At 34.1% G+C, this 23259-nt stretch overlaps 1 protein-coding gene across 3 annotated transcripts; it reads left to right on the top strand.

Annotated features, from left to right (window-relative positions):
- The first annotated feature begins 62 nt into the window (after positions 1–62).
- On the top strand, positions 63–22010 carry LOC145726906 (uncharacterized). Of its 3 annotated transcripts, none has more exons than XM_081976189.1 (13): positions 63–217; positions 4634–4755; positions 4824–4980; positions 9395–9484; positions 9547–9766; positions 9826–10001; positions 14148–14369; positions 14430–14573; positions 17293–17427; positions 17481–17594; positions 21241–21560; positions 21615–21717; positions 21775–22010. In XM_081976189.1, exons 2-13 carry the CDS (start codon positions 4649–4651, stop codon positions 21913–21915), a joined length of 1929 nt encoding a protein of 642 aa, XP_081832315.1. In that variant the 5' UTR covers positions 63–217; positions 4634–4648; the 3' UTR covers positions 21916–22010. The 3 variants fall into 3 exon arrangements, with proteins under 3 accessions (XP_081832315.1, XP_081832317.1, XP_081832316.1); XM_081976190.1 differs by having other exon boundaries at positions 100–217; positions 4618–4755; XM_081976191.1 differs by lacking the exon at positions 21615–21717.
- The last annotated feature ends 1249 nt before the right edge of the window (positions 22011–23259 follow it).

Genomic DNA, 23259 nt, shown 5'->3' with positions numbered 1-23259 from the left:
ATCAAATGTAATTAAAATAGCATCGCAATATATGCCACTATACGGATACGCGTTGACAGTTTTGACATATTCCAGTCAGTTGACGTTTTCCCCATTCCCCTCGAGTTGAGGTTAAGTAGATGTCCGTTTGTAGGAAATTGAATTTTGAAATATTTCTGTTTGCTACAGCTGAAAGAATTCTAAAAAGTGTTTAGACTGTGAACAGAAGTGAGAAAAGGTAAGCTAGCACAATATTTTTTATTTTAAATAGTTTACCAACATTTCTACTTGGTTGTATGGGAATTGGGCAATTTCCAAATTGGGTTGATCCAACTGAAGGCATTCCCCCTAAAGTTTGAGCACCTCAAGGAAGTAGAATACCAATTAGAAATTTATTTTAGTAAAATGTCTTTATGTACTTTTCATGTCCCGTTGTGTAGAAACAAAACAAAATTACAGTTGAAAGTAACCATTTCACATTTGGTTGGTTTACCTCTATGGGGTGACTCCAAAGTCTTAAAAAATAGAATTCTTTGTTTTTTTGCCATAAATCTTTATTTGGGGCAAAAAACTTTAAATTGTGGTAAGAAAAACTAAGAAACCTTGCAAATAAGAAGATCAAAAAATATGAAAAAAGAGTAAGAAACCTAAGTTAGAAGTGTCTGACAGTGATGAATGAGAAAAAAGCTAGTTAGGTAACCAAATTACCCATTACCAAGAATCTTGGTATTTCAATCTGTAAATTTACAGGAAAAATATTAACTACTAGATAAATTCATGTGTTAGGAAGGTGATTAGCAATGTCAAACATTGTAAATTGTAATTTGTAATTTTTGCATTAACAAACATTATATCCATGCTATTAAATGACCATTGAAGAAGTGAAGAATAACACAGTGCTTTTAATTATGTATTTACAGAGAGTACCTACATAAAATTATCTGTTAACATGGTTTTGGCAAATATAGGATGTTTTTCAGAAGTTTGTACTGTTCAAAATTGTCTAGTGTCTTTGAGGTGTATAATTTTTAATTTCTGGAAGTATACAGGGTGTCCCATGACATGGCACTGCCTTATGTAGGCTGTTTTGATTTTGTTATTATTAAAAAGTCCAAGTGTTGTTGAGATTGATACCTTGTTATTTATTGTGACAGTAAATGTCAATAATTATAGAATATTATTAACTAAGGTTTAGGTTGAGGTTAGACAGAAGCTTTTATTGACCATATGTCAAGATTGAGTCATTGACAGGCTTATAGTCACCTGACAGCAGTCAAAACTCATTAAACAGTACTGTAAAATGTCAAATAGTCGCGTCTCTTTCATGAATCACACCGCAAATTGTTATTTGTAACTTTGTTAAATTTATTTAGCAGTTCTGACATTAATTACACCTCAATAAAGCCCCAAATTTGACATTTGTGAGCTTAAGTGACATTTTTGGTCCTTAATGTCCCAACTGACAAATTTGGCTTCATGGAGCTGTAAACACAACTTACAATGCAATTTCTCAAAAAAACACTTCAATTTGGCATTTTACGCTTTCAGGTCACTGGTTAGTGAGTTTTGAGTAGTTTTGACAGTTACGACAGCTGTCACATGACCAAAACACAGTATTAAAGTATTTCTTAACATTCTAACTGACAAATTTGGCTCCATGGAGCTGTAAACACAACTGACAGTGCAATTCCTCAAAGAAACACATCTATTTGGCATTTTACGCTTTCAGGTCACCTTGAGAGTGAGATTTGACAGTTATGGCAGCGGTCACGTGACCCCAGCAAATTATTAAAGTATTCCTTAACGTCCCAACTGACAAATTTCGACAGTTGTGACAGCTGTCACGACAAAGAGTTTCGACTAGAGATGGGCAATCCGACTCCGCACGCGAATTCGTTCCGACTGATCCCAATTCATTGTCCATCAATTCCAGTATTATAATTCAGTTGAATTAGAACTTCCAAGTTCCAATCCAATCCATTAACTGATTTGAAACACGTTTAGTTTTAAATTCTAGAGTCTAAATAGTTCGATACCAGATCAATGCAAAACTTGTTCCGATTTAGCAATTCCGGAAGTAAATAAGTGAAAGTGTTGGTAATTTAAACCGATCCGGACTTTTTTCGAATTTTCGGTCTGTCCCCGATTGAGTGTGCTCCTTTGCAACGTTGCCTCGTCTTTACTAACAATTGTAAAATTTGATAAAACCTAAAAGAAACTATGGTACATGACAAGTAAAGTTTTAAACGCTTATACACAATAATAACCTTAAGAAGTTATATTTAGTAAAAAGTAGAATGCAAATATCTGTGAAATACAATTTTTTTTATTGATGATAAGATCGTAGTCTTTATGACATCAATTCTGACAATTTCTAGATGAAAACAGTCTCTGTGACGTCATTTGACTACTTTGACACAACAGAAATGCTTTAAACATCAATTTTGACAACTCTAGCTCAGAAAAACATTTTTTACTGTATTTGACATTTTTCGGACAATTTTCAGTCCTTATGACGTCATTTCTGACAATTTCTAGATGAAAACAGTCTCTGTGACGTCATTTGACTACTTTGACACAACAGAAATGCTTTAAACGTCAATTTTGACAACTCTAGCTCAGAAAAACATTTTTTACTGTATTTGACACTTTTCGGACAATTTTCAGTCCTTATGACGTCATTTCTGCCAATTTCTAGATGAAAACAGTCTCTGTGACGTCGTTTGACTACTTTAAGACACCAGAAATACCTAAAAAGTCAATTTTGTCAACCCTAAAACAGAAAAACTGTGATTGACTGTATTCGACGATTTTCGGACATTTTTCGGTCTTTATGACGTCAATTCTGACAATGTCAAGATGAAAACAGTCTCTGTGACGTCGTTTGACTACTTTAAGACCCCAGAAATGCCTAAAAAGTCAATTTTGACAACTCAAACACAGAAAAACAGTTATTGACTGTATTTGACACTTTTCGGACAATTTTCAGTCCTCATGACGTCATTTCTGACAAATTCTTGATGAAAACAGTCTCTGTGACGTCGTTTGACTACTTTAAGACACCAGAAATACCTAAAAAGTCAATTTTGTCAACCCTAAAACAGAAAAACTGTGATTGACTGTATTTGACGATTTTCGGACATTTTTCAGTCTTTATGACATCAATTCTGACAATTTCAAGATGTAAACAGTCTCTGTGACGTCGTCTGACTACTTTAAGACACCAGAAATGCCTAAAAAGTCAATTTTGACAACTCAAACACAGAAAAACAGTTATTGACTGTATTTGACACTTTTCGGACAATTTTCAGTCCTCATGACGTCATTTCTGACAAATTCTTGATGAAAACAGTCTCTGTGACGTCGTTTGACTACTTTAAGACACCAGAAATACCTAAAAAGTCAATTTTGTCAACCCTAAAACAGAAAAACTGTGATTGACTGTATTTGACGATTTTCGGACATTTTTCGGTCTTTATGACGTCAATTCTGACAATTTCAAGATGAAAACAGTCTCTGTGACGTCGTCTGACTACTTTAAGACACCAGAAATGCCTAAAAAGTCAATTTTGACAACTCAAACACAGAAAAACAGTTATTGACTGTATTTGACACTTTTCGGACAATTTTCAGTCCTCATGACGTCATTTCTGACAAATTCTTGATGAAAACAGTCTCCGTGACGTCGTTTGACTACTTAAAGACAGCAGAAATACCTAAAAAGTCAATTTTGTCAACCCTAAAACAGAAAAACTGTGATTGACTGTATTTGACGATTTTCGGACATTTTTCAGTCTTTATGACATCAATTCTGACAATTTCAAGATGAAAACAGTCTCTGTGACGTCGTCTGACTACTTTAAGACACCAGAAATGCCTAAAAAGTCAATTTTGACAACTCTAACACAGAAAAACATTTTTTACTGTATTGGACACTTTTTGGACAATTTTCAGTCCTTATGACAAATTCTTGATGAATACAGTCTCTGTGGCGTCGTTTGACTACTTAAAGACAGCAGAAATGCCTAAAAAGTCAATTTTGACAACTCCAAAATAGAAAAACTGTGATTGACTGTATTTGACGATTTTCGGACATTTTTCAGTCTCTATGACGTTAATTCTGATAATTTCTAGAGAAAACAGTCTCTGTGACGTCGTTTGACTACTTTAAGACACCAGAAATGCCTAAAAAGTCAATTTTGACAACTCTAACACAGAAAAACATTTTTTACTGTATTGGACACTTTTTGGACAATTTTCAGTCCTTATGACAAATTCTTGATGAATACAGTCTCTGTGGCGTCGTTTGACTACTTAAAGACAGCAGAAATGCCTAAAAAGTCAATTTTGACAACTCCAAAATAGAAAAACTGTGATTGACTGTATTTGAGGATTTTCGGACATTTTTCAGTATTTATGACGTCAATTCTGACAATTTCTAGATGAAAACAGTCTCTGTGACGTATCACCAAAAATAAAAGGGGGGGCAAGAACGACGTTTGGACAGCTGTCACGTGACGTAGGAAAAGTATAAAAGTGTCCCTTAACGTCACAACTGTCAAATTTGGCTCCACGGAGCTGTAAAATATATGATAAACTTTTGAGAACTTCTCCATCTTTAACTAAATTATATATTAGGTAATATGTCTTGCAGTTGTTGGGGTGCAAAATGAGAAGATCAAAATCATGCTCGAGGATATCAGGTATTCCGGTGTCCAGCTCCAAGCAATGCAAGATGAGCATCCAGAAAACCAGAAGTCCTTCTTGTGGTCCTCAGTAAGTATATAATATCGATTAAATCAAGTGCACTATCGAATACTAACTGGTGTTTTGACACTGTCTAGAAGACGACCTTCGAATTCAGAAGTGTTGTCGACTCCTTTATATAGTAACCTGCCCAGTTGGGGGGTTTCAGATTCGGCTCGGTCTTTACTGTTTCCACCCTCAGCGACTCCGTACGGAGTTCAAAGTAGACGTCCCGGATCGAGTTTTGGATCTAGAGTAAGTTTTTCCAGTGTATATGTTATACGGGTAAAGTAAGTATAATAGAGAGTTCTCGGGACAGCATTTCAGAAAATATGGTAACGCTATCTGACAGCTACGCATGATAGCGACGGAGCCTTTTACCCTACGATATGTGACAACTCTGACATAAAAAGAGCAGAAAGTTTGTCAAAACATATCTGGTTTGCCATGTCAAAAAACATCATACTATTATGCCGGTTCGGGGTTCTTATCATATCCGGCAGCCCCAAACAAGTTTTAAATCTAAGAATATCTCCTTTTTTGCAAAATTAATAAAAAATCCTGTTGAACAATGTCGTTCAAATTATAACGCGAATACATTAATCAACATTTAATAAATATTCCGTCTTCGAAATCTCCATCCCTTAATCCTCATAAAATTGCGACTTTCAAGGGTTCTTATGTTTTTTCGTATGTTAACACTTGAAAGCAGAAAACTTAAAGAACAGTCACAAACGTTAACTACATTACCGTATATTCATAACGTGGCAGCACTGAGAACTCTCTAATGATGGGTGTAAATTTACCGTTACCGGTAAGGTAAAGTAAAATTGGAATAGTAAAATTCAGTGTGACAGGAAAATTTACCAATTTGCAATTCCTATTTGACCAGGAAATTTATGGGTCTATTTAAAATTTGCTTCAAAGATATCATTTTCCTCTAATGGCTGTCATTAATTTCATTCAAAGTAATTTTCTGTCAATACTCTCAAAAGAAAAATTCTGAAAAAATTGTTGTTTTGCTTTGTTATTTATTCTTTTAGAGATTTTGGTTTATTAATAATAAAATAATTGATAAAACTTTTTTTGGACAAAGTGAACTATTTTAATGAAAAAGTAGTTTTTTTCAAAAAAAATTGCGTTTTCAGCTTGTTGTCACTTTTCTTTATTATGTCATGTTTAAATTATGACAAATAATACGTGTTTGAGATGATAAAAATTACGTATTACTTATAAACAATTTGTAATTTATCATTAATTTACTAACAATTGTTAAAATAACTGTCATAAATCTCAGAAACACGTTCTGTTTCGAAAACTGTGTTAAACTAACTTTACTGTGTAAATTTTGAATGTTTTGACCTCAGTGACAGATATCACGTGGTTTTTGGGAGATAATTTAGCTAGGCGGTCACGTGACCACTGTTAAAATAACTATAATAAATTTCAGAAACCCGTTTTGTATACACTGCAAGCAAACTTTTCTAAACCATGTTTGTTTGACAACAAAAGACAAAATTGCTTGTGAAATCCACTTGGAGTGAGAAAATGGCTGTTTTAAACAACTTTTTGGAATCCTCATTAAATTTCCTATACAATAACCTGAGAAACACTACAAAATTTGGTACAGTCACGAAGAAACGCGGTGTCAAAGTTTTAACTGACAGAAACAGAGCTTGAAAGGGCAGTCACGAACAAAATCGTCTGTAAAATCCACTTGGAGTGAGAAAATGACTGTTTTAAGCACATTTTTGGAATCCTCATTAAATTTCCTATGCAATAACTTGAAAAAAACACTACAAGATTTGGTACAGTCAGGGAGAAAAGCGGAGTCAAAGTTTAAACTGACTGAAATACGGCTTGAAAGGACAGTGAGCGACAAAATAGCCTGTAAAACCCACTTGCAGTGAGAAAATGACGGTTTTAAGCACATTTTTGGAATCCTCATTAAATTTTCTATGCAATAACTTGAAAAAACACTACAAGATTTGGTACAGTCAGGGAGAAAAGCGATGTCAAAGTTTGACCAGAAACACAGCTTGAAAAGGCAGTCAAGAACAAAATTTCCTGTAAAACCCACTTTGAGTGAGAAAATGACTCTTTTAAGCACATTTTTGGAATCCACATTAAATTTTCTATGCAATAACTTGAAAAAACACTACAAAATTTGGTACAGTCACGGAGAAACACGGTGTCAAAGTTTTAACTGACAGAAACACAGCTTGAAAGGGCAGTCAGGGACAAAATCGCCTGTAAAACCCACTCGGAGTGAGAAAATGACTGTTTTAAACACATTTTTGGAATCCACATTAAATTTTCTATGCAATACTTGAAAAAACACTACAGAGTTTGGTACAGTCACGGAGAAACACGGTGTCAAAGTTTTAACTGACAGAAACACAGCTTGAAAGGGCAGTCAGGGACAAATTCCCCTGTAAAACCCACTTGGAGTGAGAAAATGACTGTTTTAAGCACATTTTTGGAATCCTCATGAAATTTTGTATGACATAACTTGAAAAAACACTACAAGATTTGGTACCGTCAGGGAGAAAAGCGGAGCCAAAGTTTGACCAGAAACACAGCTTAAAAAGGCAGTCAGGGACAAAATTTCCTGTAAAACCCACTTTGAAACCGCGAAAATGACTCTTTTAAGCACATTTTTGGAATCCACATTAAATTTTCTATGCAATAACTTGAAAAAACACTACAAAATTTGGTACAGTCACGGAGAAACACGGTGTCAAAGTTTTAACTGACAGAAACACAGCTTGAAAGGGCAGTCAGGGACAAAATCGCCTGTAAAACCCACTTGGAGTGAGAAAATGACTGTTTTAAGCACATTTTTGGAATCCTCAATAAATTTCCTACTCGGTAGCCTGAAAAAACACTACAAAATTTGGTACAGTCACGGAGAAACACGGTGTCAAAGTTTTAACTGACAGGAACACAGCTTGAAAGGGCAGTCAGGGACAAAATTGCCTGTAAAACCCACTTGGAGTGAGAAAATGACTGTTTTAAGCACATTTTTGGAATCCTCAATAAATTTCCTACTCGGTAGCCTGAAAAAACACTACAAAATTTGGTACAGTCACGGAGAAACACGGTGTCAAAGTTTTAACTGACAGAAACACAGCTTGAAAGGGCATTCAGGGACAAAATCCCCTGTAAAACCCACTTGGAGTGAGAAAATGACTGTTTTAAGCACATTTTTGGAATCCTCATGAAATTTTGTATGACATAACTTGAAAAAACACTACAAGATTTGGTACAGTCAGGGAGAAAAGCGGAGCCAAAGTTTGACCAGAAACACAGCTTAAAAAGACAGTCAGGGACAAAATTTCCTGTAAAACCCACTTTGAGCGCGAAAAATACTCTTTTAAGCAAATTTTTAAATCCACATTAAATTTTCTATGCAATAACTTGAAAAAACACTACAAAATTTGGTACAGTCACGGAGAAACACGGTGTCAAAGTTTTAACTGACAGAAACACAGCTTGAAAGGGCAGTCAGGGACAAAATCGCCTGTAAAACCCACTTGGAGTGAGAAAATGACTGTTTTAAACACATTTTTTGAATCCTCAATAAATCTCCTACTCGGTAGCCTGAAAAAACACTACAAAATTTAGTACAGTCAGGGAGAAAAGCGGAGTCAAAGTTTGAACTAGCCGAAACACAGCTTGAAAGGGCAGTCAGGGACAGAATTGCCTGTAAAACCCACTTTGAGTGAGAAAATTACTCTTTTAAGCACATTTTTGGAATCCACATTAAATTTTCTATGCAATAACTTGAAAAAACACTACAGACTTTGGTACAGTCACGGAGAAACACGGTGTCAAAGTTTTAACTGACAGAAACACAGCTTGAAAGGGCAGTCAGGGACAGAATTGCCTGTAAAACCCACTTGGAGTGAGAAAATGACTGTTTTAAGCACATTTTTGGAATCCTCATTAAATTTCCTATGCAATAACAGAAAAAAAACACTACAAGATTTGGTACAGTCAGGGAGAAAAGCGGAGTCAAAGTTTGGACTACCAGAAACACAGCTTAAAAGGGCAGTCAGGGACAAAATCGTCTGTACAACCCACTTGCGAGTAAGAAAATAAAAATAAAGAAATAATTTAAAATAAACGCAACCTAACCCCAATTTAAACTTGTTCGTATCTCTTACAGTTTCCGAGATTCGAATGGCGAGGGTCCAATTTGAATTACTCTGTATGAATGATGTGTTTATTTAGCATATAGCTAAACAAAAACTATAAGATTACTATTTATATTCTAAAAAAACTTATGCAAAACACATTACGTTAAATTTGATTTAAAATATGTTCCCTAATCACCAACATATTGAATTCATACAATCCTTTATACAAAACAGAATTTAACATTTTTGACTAGAATTACATTTTTCCAACAAGTATGAACAATTTCTGGTGTTACAGTTATGTACATCCTTAAAAACCTTAGTCCTATCAGAAACATATGAAAACAACAAATTATTTTTTATTTTAAACACTAAACCCAATCTATATACTGATAAAAAATGTGTTCTTACAAAACGTTCTTGTAATTTTTCTATATTTTGCATATTTACAGTCAAGAACCTTTTTCTATACTCTACATATACAAGATGTTCCAAAAATAGTATTTTTTTTTTATCTCTTTTTGTAGATCGGAAGTTCTCGTGGTAAATCGCCAACAGCCGGGAAGAAACAAGTCCGCCCAAATGATAAAAAATGGGTTGACGAACAATATATGAAAGTAAGTCCGCAATCCGTTTGTTTTTTTTATTTTTTATTTTTAGTGTTTAAATTGTATTTTAGGTTAAAGAGTTTATAAGGACTAGCGGGCTGTTTAATCCAGCATTGGCTGACCAAATCAAACCACCCACAATGATGATTTTTGTTGAATTGGTGGCAGTGTTGCTGGGAAGACTGGCAAAAACCATCCCAATAAATTCGCAAAATTGCTCCGAAGAACTACTGAAATGGCTGAAAATTTTGGGTTACACTGGTCAAATGTCGGCGATGACCTTAAGAATTGGTAAATTGACGAGTTGAAACCGTAAGAAAACAATCTTGGATGTTGAATTGAAATTTCAGTTAACACAATGCACGGTTGGTCGCAGTTTATTTCAATTATTGCCTTTCTGATTGATCGTCTCAACTTGCCAGCGCAAGAAGAGAGATTCAGGTTGCAACTGGGTCTTAGTGACCAAATGGCGCTCAATTTACGAGACACCTTGTTCGACTATTTGTCCCAGAAATGCGGTCAAATGGTAAGTCTGTCCGTCATTTAGTTGCAATATTTTTAAATCTACTCTTTAACTTGTTCCGCATGGAAAAGCTTGAAAATTACATTCAAAATGGCAAGTCTGTCCGTCATTTAGTTGCAATTTTTCTAAATCTACTCTGCAGAGTTCTAAACACCTTTTCCGCATGGAAAAGCTTGAAAATTACATTCAAAATGGCAAGTTTGTTTGTTATTTAGTTGCAAACTTTTTAAATCTATAAGTAGAGTTCTAAACACCTTTTCCACGAGAGAAAGCTTGAAAAATTTCATAATTCGTTCAAAGGTATTAAAGCTATTCCAGATGCCAAAAAAAAAATTGAGAAACTACCCTCAAAAAACAATTTAACGTCAAAAACGACAAAGTAAACTCAGTCATAATTCATAGGATTTTAGAGAAATTGTCAGTTTGACAACGCCGCACTAAGTTGTATCGTCATTATTTCGACTTGAGCTGATTTTTCATCTAAATGAGAATTTAGATCTGACTGAGTGTAAAAAATTTTTTTTTTCAGGTTATTGGATGGGAAATTTAATGAGGATTCCAAAAATGTGCCCAAAACAGTAATTTTCTTGCTTCAACTGGGTTTTATCAGCGATTTTCAAACTTTGACGGCGATTTTATCCCTGACTGTCCTTTCAAACTATGTTTCCAGCAGTTCAAACTTTGCTGCCACTTTTCTCCCTGAGTGTACAAAATGTTGTAATGTTTTTCATGTTATTGGAGAGGAAATTTAATGAGGATTCTAAAAATGTGCTTAAAACAGTCATTATCTCACTCCAAGTGAGTTTTACAGGCGATTTTATCCCTGACTGTACTTTCAAACTATGTTTCCAGCAGTTCAAACTTTGCTGCCACTTTTCTCCTTGAGTGTACAAAATGTTGTAATGTTTTTCATGTTATTGGAGAGGAAATTTAATGAAGATTCCAAAAATGTGCTCAAAACAGTCATTTTTTTACTTCAACTGGGTTTTATCAGCGATTTTCAAACTTTGACGGCGATTTTATCCCTGACTGTCCTTTCAAACTATGTTTCCAGCAGTTCAAAATTTGCTGCCACTTTTCTCCCTGAGTGTACAAAATGTTGTAATGTTTTTCATGTTATTGGAGAGGAAATTTAATGAGGATTCTAAAAATGTGCTTAAAACAGTCATTATCTCACTCCAAGTGGGTTTTACAGGCGATTTTATCCCTGACTGTCCATTCAAACTATGTTTCCAGCAGTTCAAACTTTGCTGCCACTTTTCTCCTTGAGTGTACAAAATGTTGTAATATTTTTCATGTTATTGGAGAGGAAATTTAATGAAGATTCCAAAAATGTGCTCAAAACAGTAATTTTTTTACTTCAACTGGGTTTTATCAGCGATTTTGTCCTTGACTGTCCTTTCGACCTGTGTTTCTAGCAATTCAAACTTTAACACCGCTTTTCTACCTGACTGTACCAAATTTTGTAGTGTTTTTCACGTTATTGGATGGGAAATTTAATGAGAATTCCAAAAATGTGCTTAAAACAGTCATTATCTCACTCCAAGTGGGTTTTACAGGCGATTTTATCCCTGACTGTACTTTCAAACTATGTTTCCAGCAGTTCAAAATTTGCTGCCACTTTTCTCCCTGAGTGTACAAAATGTTGTAATGTTTTTCATGTTATTGGAGAGGAAATTTAATGAGGATTCTAAAAATGTGCTTAAAACAGTCATTATCTCACTCCAAGTGGGTTTTACAGGCGATTTTATCCCTGACTGTCCATTCAAACTATGTTTCCAGCAGTTCAAACTTTGCTGCCACTTTTCTCCTTGAGTGTACAAAATGTTGTAATATTTTTCATGTTATTGGAGAGGAAATTTAATGAGGATTCTAACAATGTGCTTAAAACAGTCATTATCTCACTCCAAGTGGGTTTTCCAGGCGATTTTATCCCTGACTGTACTTTCAAACTATGTTTCCAGCAGTTCAAAATTTAACACCGCTTTTCTACCTGACTGTACCAAATTTTGTAGTGTTTTCCACGTTATTGGATGGGAAATTTAATGAGAATTCCAAAAATGGGCTTAAAACAGTCATTATCTCATTCCAAGTGGGTTTTACAGGCGATTTTGTCCCTGACTGTCCATTCAAACTATGTTTCCAGCAGTTCAAACTTTGCTGCCACTTTTCTCCTTGAGTGTACAAAATGTTGTAATGTTTTTCATGTTATTGGAGAGGAAATTTAATGAGGATTCCAAAAATGTGCTTAAAACAGTTATTTTCTTACTCCAAGTGGGTTTTACAGGCGATTTTATCCCTGACTGTACTTTCAAACTATGTTTCCAGCAGTTCAAACTTTGCTGCCACTTTTCTCCCTGAGTGTACAAAATGTTGTAATGTTTTTCATGTTATTGGAGAGGAAATTTAATGAGGATTCTAACAATGTGCTTAAAACAGTCATTATCTCACTCCAAGTGGGTTTTCCAGGCGATTTTATCCCTGACTGTACTTTCAAACTATGTTTCCAGCAGTTCAAACTTTGCTGCCACTTTTCTCCCTGAGTGTACAAAATGTTGTAATATTTTTCATGTTATTGGAGAGGAAATTTAATGAAGATTCCAAAAATGTGCTCAAAACAGTCATTTTTTTACTTCAACTGGGTTTTATCAGCGATTTTGTCCTTGACTGTCCTTTCGACCTGTGTTTCTAGCAATTCAAACTTTAACACCGCTTTTCTACCTGACTGTACCAAATTTTGTAGTGTTTTTCACGTTATTGGATGGGAAATTTAATGAGAATTCCAAAAATGTGCTTAAAACAGTCATTATCTCACTCCAAGTGGGTTTTACAGGCGATTTTATCCCTGACTGTACTTTCAAACTATGTTTCCAGCAGTTCAAAATTTGCTGCCACTTTTCTCCCTGAGTGTACAAAATGTTGTAATGTTTTTCATGTTATTGGAGAGGAAATTTAATGAGGATTCTAAAAATGTGCTTAAAACAGTCATTATCTCACTCCAAGTGGGTTTTACAGGCGATTTTATCCCTGACTGTCCATTCAAACTATGTTTCCAGCAGTTCAAACTTTGCTGCCACTTTTCTCCTTGAGTGTACAAAATGTTGTAATATTTTTCATGTTATTGGAGAGGAAATTTAATGAGGATTCTAACAATGTGCTTAAAACAGTCATTATCTCACTCCAAGTGGGTTTTCCAGGCGATTTTATCCCTGACTGTACTTTCAAACTATGTTTCCAGCAGTTCAAAATTTAACACCGCTTTTCTACCTGACTGTACCAAATTTTGTAGTGTTTTCCACGTTATTGGATGGGAAATTTAATGAGAATTCCAAAAATGGGCTTAAAACAGTCATTATCTCATTCCAAGTGGGTTTTACAGGCGATTTTGTCCCTGACTGTCCATTCAAACTATGTTTCCAGCAGTTCAAACTTTGCTGCCACTTTTCTCCTTGAGTGTACAAAATGTTGTAATGTTTTTCATGTTATTGGAGAGGAAATTTAATGAGGATTCCAAAAATGTGCTTAAAACAGTTATTTTCTTACTCCAAGTGGGTTTTACAGGCGATTTTATCCCTGACTGTACTTTCAAACTATGTTTCCAGCAGTTCAAACTTTGCTGCCACTTTTCTCCCTGAGTGTACAAAATGTTGTAATGTTTTTCATGTTATTGGAGAGGAAATTTAATGAGGATTCTAACAATGTGCTTAAAACAGTCATTATCTCACTCCAAGTGGGTTTTCCAGGCGATTTTATCCCTGACTGTACTTTCAAACTATGTTTCCAGCAGTTCAAACTTTGCTGCCACTTTTCTCCCTGAGTGTACAAAATGTTGTAATGTTTTTCATGTTATTGGAGAGGAAATTTAAGGAGGATTCCAAAAATGTGCTTAAAACAGTTATTTTCTTACTCCAAGTGGGTTTTACCTGTCTGTCCTTTCAAACTGTGTTCTTGTCTTCTTGTCACTCTATATGGTGTCTAGAGTAAATCTGTCAAATAGTGGAGTTATTGACGGTTAAAAACAGTTTAGTTTGAATTTGATAGTTGCCACTTTGCTTATTTTACCACTTACAGGACGGTTCAACAAGCCTCTTGAATTCGCTTTTGACATAGATACGGCAGATCTAGAAAAAATCTACTTTTTCTCCATAGGCCGGACCGTCAGAAGCTGAAAACCTCGACGACAACTTTTACCAAGCCCTAATTGCAATAACGGGAATCGATTGCGATGAGGTGGAGAAAACTAAAGAAACCCTAACGGTACAACGGGTGAATTTTGAAAAATTCAACGCGGAATTGCTGGAAACTCAGCAAAAGAAGGAGGAAATCGAGACTCAAAATTTGGAAAAAACGAGCGTCATTCAGGAGTTTGAAGTGAGTCTTAGTGCGTTTTCCTTTTCCTTTTGTTTTTTCCTTAATTTTAACATGAAACAGGAGAGCGGGCGTAACGAGGAGGAGATCGTCAAAGAGGAGCTGGAGCAGAACAAAGTGTCATTGCAAAAACTGACAGAAACGAAAGAGGCTCTAACGGAATCTCTTGGTAAGCTGCAAAAACAAGTTGCGCAGCAATCTTATACGGTAAGTTGTTTTGAAAAAATTGCGTTGTTGCCATACTGCAGCAAAAAAAGGTTTTTATCGAAATTCACGCTGATGCGATATCAATATATTGAGTAAGTGCAATAGGGTACTTGCATCTTATATTAGTCTTAATAGAAACAAAAAGCTGAAATTGTAAAAACACGTTACGTCATCGTGGCAATGTAAATTTGGAGCTGGCAACACTGTAAAGTGAAGTTAAAACTTGTTAACTACAGTCATGTGACCCTGAAAATGCCATCTTTAACTTTGAAAAGTCTGTAAATTCCATTTAAACAGTTGGAAAAGCTGAAATTGAAAAAAACACATCTTCTGATTGTGACAATTTAAATTTGAAGCTGGCAACACTGTTGAGTTAAGTTGACATCTGTCAATAACAGTCGTGTGACCAGGAGTGTCTTATTTTACCTTGAAATCATCCAAATCTGTGGCAACTCTGATTTTAAAACACAATTAGAATCTTTAAATGATTTTTTAATGTCTTTAACTTTGAAAAGTCTGTAAATTCCATTTAAACAGTTGGAAAAGCTGAAATTGAAAAAAACACATCTTCTGATTGTGACAATTTAAATTTGAAGCTGGCAACACTGTTGAGTTAAATTGACATCTATCAACAACAGTCATGTGACCAGGAAAGTGTCTTATTTTACCTTGAAATCATCCAAATCTGTGGCAACTCTGATTTTAAAACACAATTAGAATCTTTAAATGATTTTTTAATGTCTTTAACTTTGAAAAGTCTGTAAATTCCATTTAAACAGTTGGAAAAGCTGAAATTGAAAAAAACACATCTTCTGATTGTGACAATTTAAATTTGAAGCTGGCAACACTGTTGAGTTAAATTGACATCTGTCAATAACAGTCGTGTGACCAGGAAAGTGTCTTATTTTACCTTGAAATCATCCAAATCCATGGCAACTCTGATTTTAAAACACAATTAGAATCTTTAAATGATTTTTTAATGTCTTTAACTTTGAAAAGTCTGTAAATTCCATTTAAACAGTTGGAAAAGCTGAAATTGAAAAAAACACATCTTCTGATTGTGACAATTTAAATTTGAAGCTGGCAACACTGTTGAGTTAAATTGACATCTGTCAATAACAGTCGTGTGACCAGGAAAGTGTCTTATTTTACCTTGAAATCATCCAAATCCATGGCAACTCTGATTTTAAAACACAATTAGAATCTTTAAATGATTTTTTAATGTCTTTAACTTTGAAAAGTCTGTAAATTCCATTTAAACAGTTGGAAAAGCTGAAATTGAAAAAAACACATCTTCTGATTGTGACAATTTAAATTTGAAGCTGGCAACACTGTTGAGTTAAATTGACATCTGTCAATAACAGTCGTGTGACCAGGAAAGTGTCTTATTTTACCTTGAAATCATCCAAATCCATGGCAACTCTGATTTTAAAACACAATTAGAATCTTTAAATGATTTTTTAATGTCTTTAACTTTGAAAAGTCTGTAAATTCCATTTAAACAGTTGGAAAAGCTGAAATTGAAAAAAACACATCTTCTGATTGTGACAATTTAAATTTGAAGCTGGCAACACTGTTGAGTTAAATTGACATCTGTCAATAACAGTCGTGTGACCAGGAAAGTGTCTTATTTTACCTTGAAATCATCCAAATCTGTGGCAACTCTGATTTTAAAACACAATTAGAATCTTTAAATGATTTTTTAATGTCTTTAACTTTGAAAAGTCTGTAAATTCCATTTAAACAGTTGGAAAAGCTGAAATTGAAAAAAACACATCTTCTGATTGTGACAATTTAAATTTGAAGCTGGCAACACTGTTGAGTTAAATTGACATCTGTCAATAACAGTCGTGTGACCAGGAAAGTGTCTTATTTTACCTTGAAATCATCCAAATCTGTGGCAACTCTGATTTTAAAACACAATTAGAATCTTTAAATGATTTTTTAATGTCTTTAACTTTGAAAAGTCTGTAAATTCCATTTAAACAGTTGGAAAAGCTGAAATTGAAAAAAACACATCTTCTGATTGTGACAATTTAAATTTGAAGCTGGCAACACTGTTGAGTTAAATTGACATCTATCAACAACAGTCATGTGACCAGGAAAGTGTCTTATTTTACCTTGAAATCATCCAAATCTGTGGCAACTCTGATTTTAAAACACAATTAGAATCTTTAAATGATTTTTTAATGTCTTTAACTTTGAAAAGTCTGTAAATTCCATTTAAACAGTTGGAAAAGCTGAAATTGAAAAAAACACATCTTCTGATTGTGACAATTTAAATTTGAAGCTGGCAACACTGTTGAGTTAAATTGACATATGTCAATAACAGTCGTGTGACCAGGAAAGTGTCTTATTTTACCTTGAAATCATCCAAATCTGTGGCAACTCTGATTTTAAAACACAATTAGAATCTTTAAATGCCAATAATTCGAAAACGGCTCAACCAAATCTCAAATTATTATATATTTTTGGAATCAGAAGAAAAAAATGTATCAACTCATCAGAATATATACAGGGTGTTCCATTAAACATTTATCAATTCTTTGTATTTTTTTTTTCACTTTTGTCTATTATTTTATTTATTAAGATTTTTTGGTGATTTTGAAGAAAACAAAAGTTATTGTTGGTCATTTTGATATCAGTTTTTGATGCAAGTACCCTATTCACTGAATTTCGTGCACTATTTCTGATTTCCACGTGTTGGGTTGTTTTTAAGGTTAAGGACAAAGACGAACTGATCCGTCAAATTGAAGCTCAGAACCGTCTGCTAGAACGTGCCAAGGAAAAACAGCGCCAAATCCAGATTGTGAACGATGAGCTCGATTTCACTCAAGGCAAGCTTCTCAGTCAGGTTCTCCTCGCAAATTTTGATTCGCTTTGTACTAAAATCGAATTTTTTTGAAGATCGAAGCCTGTGTGGACAAATGGAACATTTCACTAAAGAAAACCTTTTTACCCGAAGTTATTTCGCTTCGCCTCCGAGAGAAAGGTTTCCTCTCTAAAGAAGACTTTGGCAAGGTGCTTTTTTATGACCCTTTTTTACCCCTAAAAATATAAATTCTACCACAAATTCTTGACATATTTTATGTATAATGTCATATACCTAAATGTATCAGTTTCTGAGTTATTTACCATTTCATGTAAAATTTGCAATACCAAAAACAATTTTCGCATATCAGAAAAAGTTTTCTTCTCGATTTTTGTGTTTTGTAGTGTTAAACAAGGTTAGTTCTAAGAGTGGGTGCAAAAAAAAAATAATACAGAGTGATCAAAAATTGACCTCAAAAAATGAATTAAAATACGTCAATATTTTTATAATTTTATTTCCTGTCTAAAATTTGGGCAAGTTTGTATGATGTTATTTATTTGAAAAATTGCTATTTTCTGGGTTGTGCTTGGAAAGCACCAAAGTAGGCGGTGCCTGTGTTGCAAACTTGACGTCACGATGACGTAATTGAACATAATAGTATACCGACCAACTCTCAAATTACGACATCGTGACGTCAAACTCGCGCGGCACACTTGATGGTGAGGCAAAATGATATCATGCACAGCCTACTTTACCACTGATACTCACGAAACGCCATCTTAGACATTTGTGGGAGAAGAGATTGTTTATTAGTGTTTATTTCAAAAAAAGTATTAACTTTTTATGTAAATAACTTATTACAAACTTGTCTTAATTTTAGGCAGGGAACAAAATACAATTATAACAATTGGGGTGTTCCATTTAAAAACCTTAACTTTTGGACTTTTTAAATTTCGCTTTTTGAGGCCAATTTTTGACCACTCCGTATCATTATTTTTGACGTTTTTCTGCACCACTGTTAGAACCAATCTTGTTTAACATGACAAAATACAAAAACCAAGAAAAAAACCTTTTCTGATATGCAAAAATTACACACAATTACATTTTTTTTATTGCAAATTTTACATAAAATGGTAAATATCTCAGTAACGGATCCAGTCAAATATGTCTAGAATTTGTGGTAGAATCTAAAAATGCAAAAATACAAAGGGTGTGTCATTTAAACACTTAATACATTATAAATTTCATTTTTAGTTTTAAAACAGTCACGTGATCATTTGTACCTTAAAATGCGTCACGTAATTTAGAGTTTGTAACTAAAAAACGGTCACTTGATCTTTAAAATTAAATTTAATTATTGAAAATAGTCACCTGATACCGTTCAAATAATATTATGTCATTTACAGTCACGTGATCTACAGGATTCCATTTTGGCATTCTAAAAAAGTCACGTGACCTTTAAAAATAAATTTGATTATTGAAAATTGTCATGCGACTTTATGAACAGTAGAAAAAGTCACGTGACTCTTCAAATAATATTTTTGACATCTAAAACAGTCGCGTGACTTTTAGGAGTCTGGTTTTGACGAGAAAATGGTCACGTGACCATCTGCACTTTAAAGAAAGTAAGGTGTGTCTTAAAATTGTCAGTTTAAACTGAAAAATGATCATCATGTTCCTTTAAATAACATTTTGACATTTAAAACTGTCATGTGACATTCTAAAATCAATTTTTAATCTTTAAAGAGTCATGTGACCGTTAGGATCCATTTTTAAGTTAAAAAAATAGTCACGTGACCATTTGCACCTCATGTGTTTTAAAAAATTTGTGTTCAAACTAAAAACGGTCACTTTTTTACCCTTAAAAATATAAATTCTACGGCAAATTCTTGACATATTTTATGTATAATGTCATATACCTAAATGTATCAGTTTCTGAGTTATTTACCATTTTATGTAAAATTTGCAATACCAACACAATTGTAATTTTTGCATATCAGAAAACGTTTTCTTCTCGATTTTTGTGTTTTGCAGTGTTAAACAAGATTGGTTCTAAGAGTGGGTGCAAAAAAACTTCTAGAAAAATAATACAGAGTGATCAAAAATTGACCTCAAAAAATTAATTAAAAAAAAGTAAAAAGTCAATATTTTTATAATTTTATTTCCTGTCTAAAATTTGGGCAAGTTTGTATGATGTTACTTATTTGAAAAATTGCTATTTTCTGGGTTGTGCTTGGAAAGCACCAAAGTAGGCGGTGCCTGTGTTGCAAACTTGACGTCACGATGACGTAATTGAACATAATAGTATACCGACCAACTGTCAAATTACGACATCGTGACGTCAAACTCGCGCGGCACACTTGATGGTGAGGCAAAATGATATCATTCACAGCCTACTTTACCACTGATACTCACGAAACGCCATCTTAGACATTTGTGGGAGAAGAGATTGTTTATTAGTGTTTATTTCAAAAAAAGTATTAACTTTTTACGTAAATAACTTATTACAAACTTAAATTTTAGGCAGGGAACAAAATACAATTATAACAATTGGGGTGTTTCATTTAAAAAACTTAACTTTTGGACTTTTTAAATTTCGCTTTTTGAGGCCAATTTTTGACCACTCCGTATTATTATTTTTGACAATTTTCTGCACCACTGTTAGAACCGACCTTGTTTAACACAACAAAATACAAAAACCAAGAAAAAAACCTTTTCTGATATGCGAAAATTACCATTTTTTTTATTGCAAATTTTACATAAAATGCTAAATATCTCAGTAACGGTTACAGTCAAATATGTCTAGAATTTGTGGTAGAATCCAAAAATGCAAAAATATAAAGGGTGTGTCATTTAAATACTTAATACATTATAAGTTTTAAAACAGTCACGTGACCATTTGTACCTTAAAATGCGTCACGTAAGCTAGAGTTTAAAACGAAAAAACGGTCACTTGATCTTTAAAATTTAATTTAATTATTGAAAATCGTCACGTGACCATTTGCACCTCATGTAATTTAAAAAAATTTAGTTCAAACTAAAAAACGGTCACGTGACCCTTTAAAACAATATTTCGCTATTTAAAGTCACGTGATCTTCCGGATTCCGGTTTGACATTAAAAAAAGGGTCACATGACCTTTTAAAATACATATATTCGATTATTGAAAATCGTCTTGCGACTGTAAGAAAAGTCACGTGACTCTTCACGTTCTTTCGCGGTTTTGACGTAAAAATGATTGAATTTACACTGTAAAGGGGGTCACGTGTCTTTAAAAGTATCACTTTAAACTGAAAAACGATCGCACGTGTTTCGTTAAATAACATTTGACATTTAAAACCGTCATGTGACATTATAACATCCATTTTTAATCTTAAATGAGTCACGTGGCCTTTAGGATCTGTTTTGACGTGGAAAAAAAAGTTACGCGATTTTAGACATTTTTCTGTCACAAAGAATGACGTTTTAATCTTACAAATAGTCACGTGATTAAATGTAACAGTGTAAAACTAAAAAAATGGTCACGTGACTTTTAAAATAACTAGAGTTTTTATTATCGATAGCCCAGATCAGAAATTCTGGTCTTGTTTTGTTTTCAACTTAAATTTATATGAAAAAGCTGAGCTTTCTTACGCAGTCCAGCTGGCTGCAGAAACACTGCAAAAGTTGGCAACTATGTCTGCAATGACGAGCTGTAATTAGCGCCATCTCTTAGAGTTTACCAACAACTGAAGCGACCGAAATACGTCAGGAAGCCGTTGAAGCGTAAACGGCTTCCGTTTCGGTTTGCACTTTAATTTACATTGCGCAGGGTTGTCAGAATTTATCATTTGGTTTATGCTTAAACTAATTATAGGAAATCAACGAAATGCTCTCTAAAAGAACGAAGCTTTTCGAAGAGTTACTAACCGAATACCGGACCGCTCTAGACGAGCTGGCAACGCTGTCAAAACACAAACAACTCCTGGTGAACGATGAAGTTGTGATCGACGCCCAGAAGCGGAAAGTGGACTTGATCCAGACGAAAAACGCCACTCTAAGGGAGCAAAACGAACAGCTGGTCGTGCAGATCGAACAGGCCCGGACAAAACACCAAACCAGCTTAAATCAGTTGAAAGAGGAAGAGGAGGCTAAAATCCGTACGCTTAGTAAGGAAATCCACGATGTGGAGAAGCAGTAAGTAGTCTAAATTCCGTGTAAATTCACTATTAAACTAGTTCAACTTGTCAGGTTAAAAGAAGTAATAACAAATACGGATAAAACCTGTAAAACTTATGTGGCAGCGATAACCGAGGTCCGCAATAACATAATACAGGACGCGGGTAGAATTAAAGTGATTAATTTATTTTAAAACCATTTTAACCGTACGTTACTAGAAATTTATTTTCAGGAGGAGAAAATTCGCAAAATTAAGGAAGTTCGGATTTACTTGAATCAAGTAAAGCAAAGGTCCGCAGAATTAATGGAGAATTTTAACGAGCTGCAACAACTTAAAAAGTTTCTGTCTGAAAAGTTTAGTGAACCCATTTAGTTTATAGTCAATGAAGAAAACCTTAAATTTTCAGACAGAAAAATATAAAGTAAGTTTATCATTTAATACTATTAATTACATTTTTCTACCAATGATTGTTTGATAATCCTTACTAGTTGTGTATAGATAATAACACCCATTTCCCTGTGAGTAACTCATCGCTAGAGATGTCCCAACAAAAAATTTTTACTTTGCAGCCAAGTGACAGCTGTCAAAAATTTCAGCTTTCTTCAAGAACTCCTTTTTGACACATTACACACACATTTTACACTGACACATACATTTTAAAATTTTCAATTACAGCCGAGTGACATCTGTCAAACTCAGTACAATCCCGAGTTAGGTTGACAGCTGTGAAAAATGTCAGCCTTCTTGCAGGTGCTAAAGTGGTCGGCACTATTGGGAGCAATGCACGTCATCAGTGAGTTTGACGTTTTGAAAATGCATTCGTATCTCCTCTCCTCTCTTTCTCACACGCGCTTATTAACTGAACGCAATTCTGATTCGAACGTGACCTTCTCGATCTCGACGTTTAACGAGTTGTATGCGTTGTTGCCAGATTGCTGTTTTAAAATATAAAATTGAAATCATTTCTTTGATTTTGCTTTTAGAGGCACAAAATAGTTTTACCAATTTCCAAAAGGATTAAGAACCGCAATATTGACTAACATTGTTATTCAAAATTCTCTGTTCAAAAAACTGCGTCAACTTTAAATATTTTCAATTACAGCTAAGTGACAGCTGTCAAATTCAGTATAATTATAGTCTCGAGTTAGGGCGACAGCTGTCAAAAATATCAGAATATAAATTGTTGATATTCTTGTGAAAATCAATATGAATTTCAATATTTTTCGTTCCAGCCAAGTTACAGCTGTCTAATTCAGTACAGTTATTATCTTGGGTTAGGTTGACAGGTGTCAGATATTTCAGCTTCTATCAGAAATTAGGTTCTGAGATATCAGCGATTAAACTTGTCTGGTGTCTAAATTGTTGATATTCTTGTGAAAACCAATATAAATTTCAATATTTTTCGTTGCAGCCAAGTGACAGCTGTCTAATTCAGTACAGTTATTATCTTAGGTTAGGTGGATAGGTGTCAGAAATTTCAGCTTTGATCAGAAGCTATTTTCTGAGATATCAGCGATTAAACTTGTCTGATGTCTAAATTGTTGATATTCTTGTGAAAACCAATATGAATTTCAATATTTTTCTTTGCAGCCAAGTGACAGCTGTCTAATTCAGTACAGTTATTATCTTAGGTTAGGTGGATAGGTGTCAGAAATTTCAGCTTTGATCAGAAGCTATTTTCTGAGATATCAGCGATTAAACTTGTCTGATGTCTAA

The sequence above is a fragment of the Ips typographus genome, linkage group LG3, assembly GCF_016097725.1.
Source record: "Ips typographus isolate SLU linkage group LG3, UJ_Ityp_2.0, whole genome shotgun sequence".
Classification (NCBI taxonomy): domain Eukaryota; kingdom Metazoa; phylum Arthropoda; class Insecta; order Coleoptera; family Curculionidae; genus Ips; species Ips typographus.
Note: the sequence above shows the minus strand (reverse complement) of the source record. Positions and strands in the feature narration are given on the sequence as shown.

Bases quoted from the DNA above. Each gene is read 5' to 3' on its own strand.
- LOC145726906 (XM_081976189.1), top strand. From the start codon at position 4,649: ATGAGAAGATCAAAATCATGCTCGAGGATATCAGGTATTCCGGTGTCC. The intron at 4,756-4,823 runs GTAAGTATATAA...GACACTGTCTAG, and splicing joins AGTCCTTCTTGTGGTCCTCA to AAGACGACCTTCGAATTCAG. The intron at 21,718-21,774 runs GTGATTAATTTA...ATTTATTTTCAG, and splicing joins AGGACGCGGGTAGAATTAAA to GAGGAGAAAATTCGCAAAAT.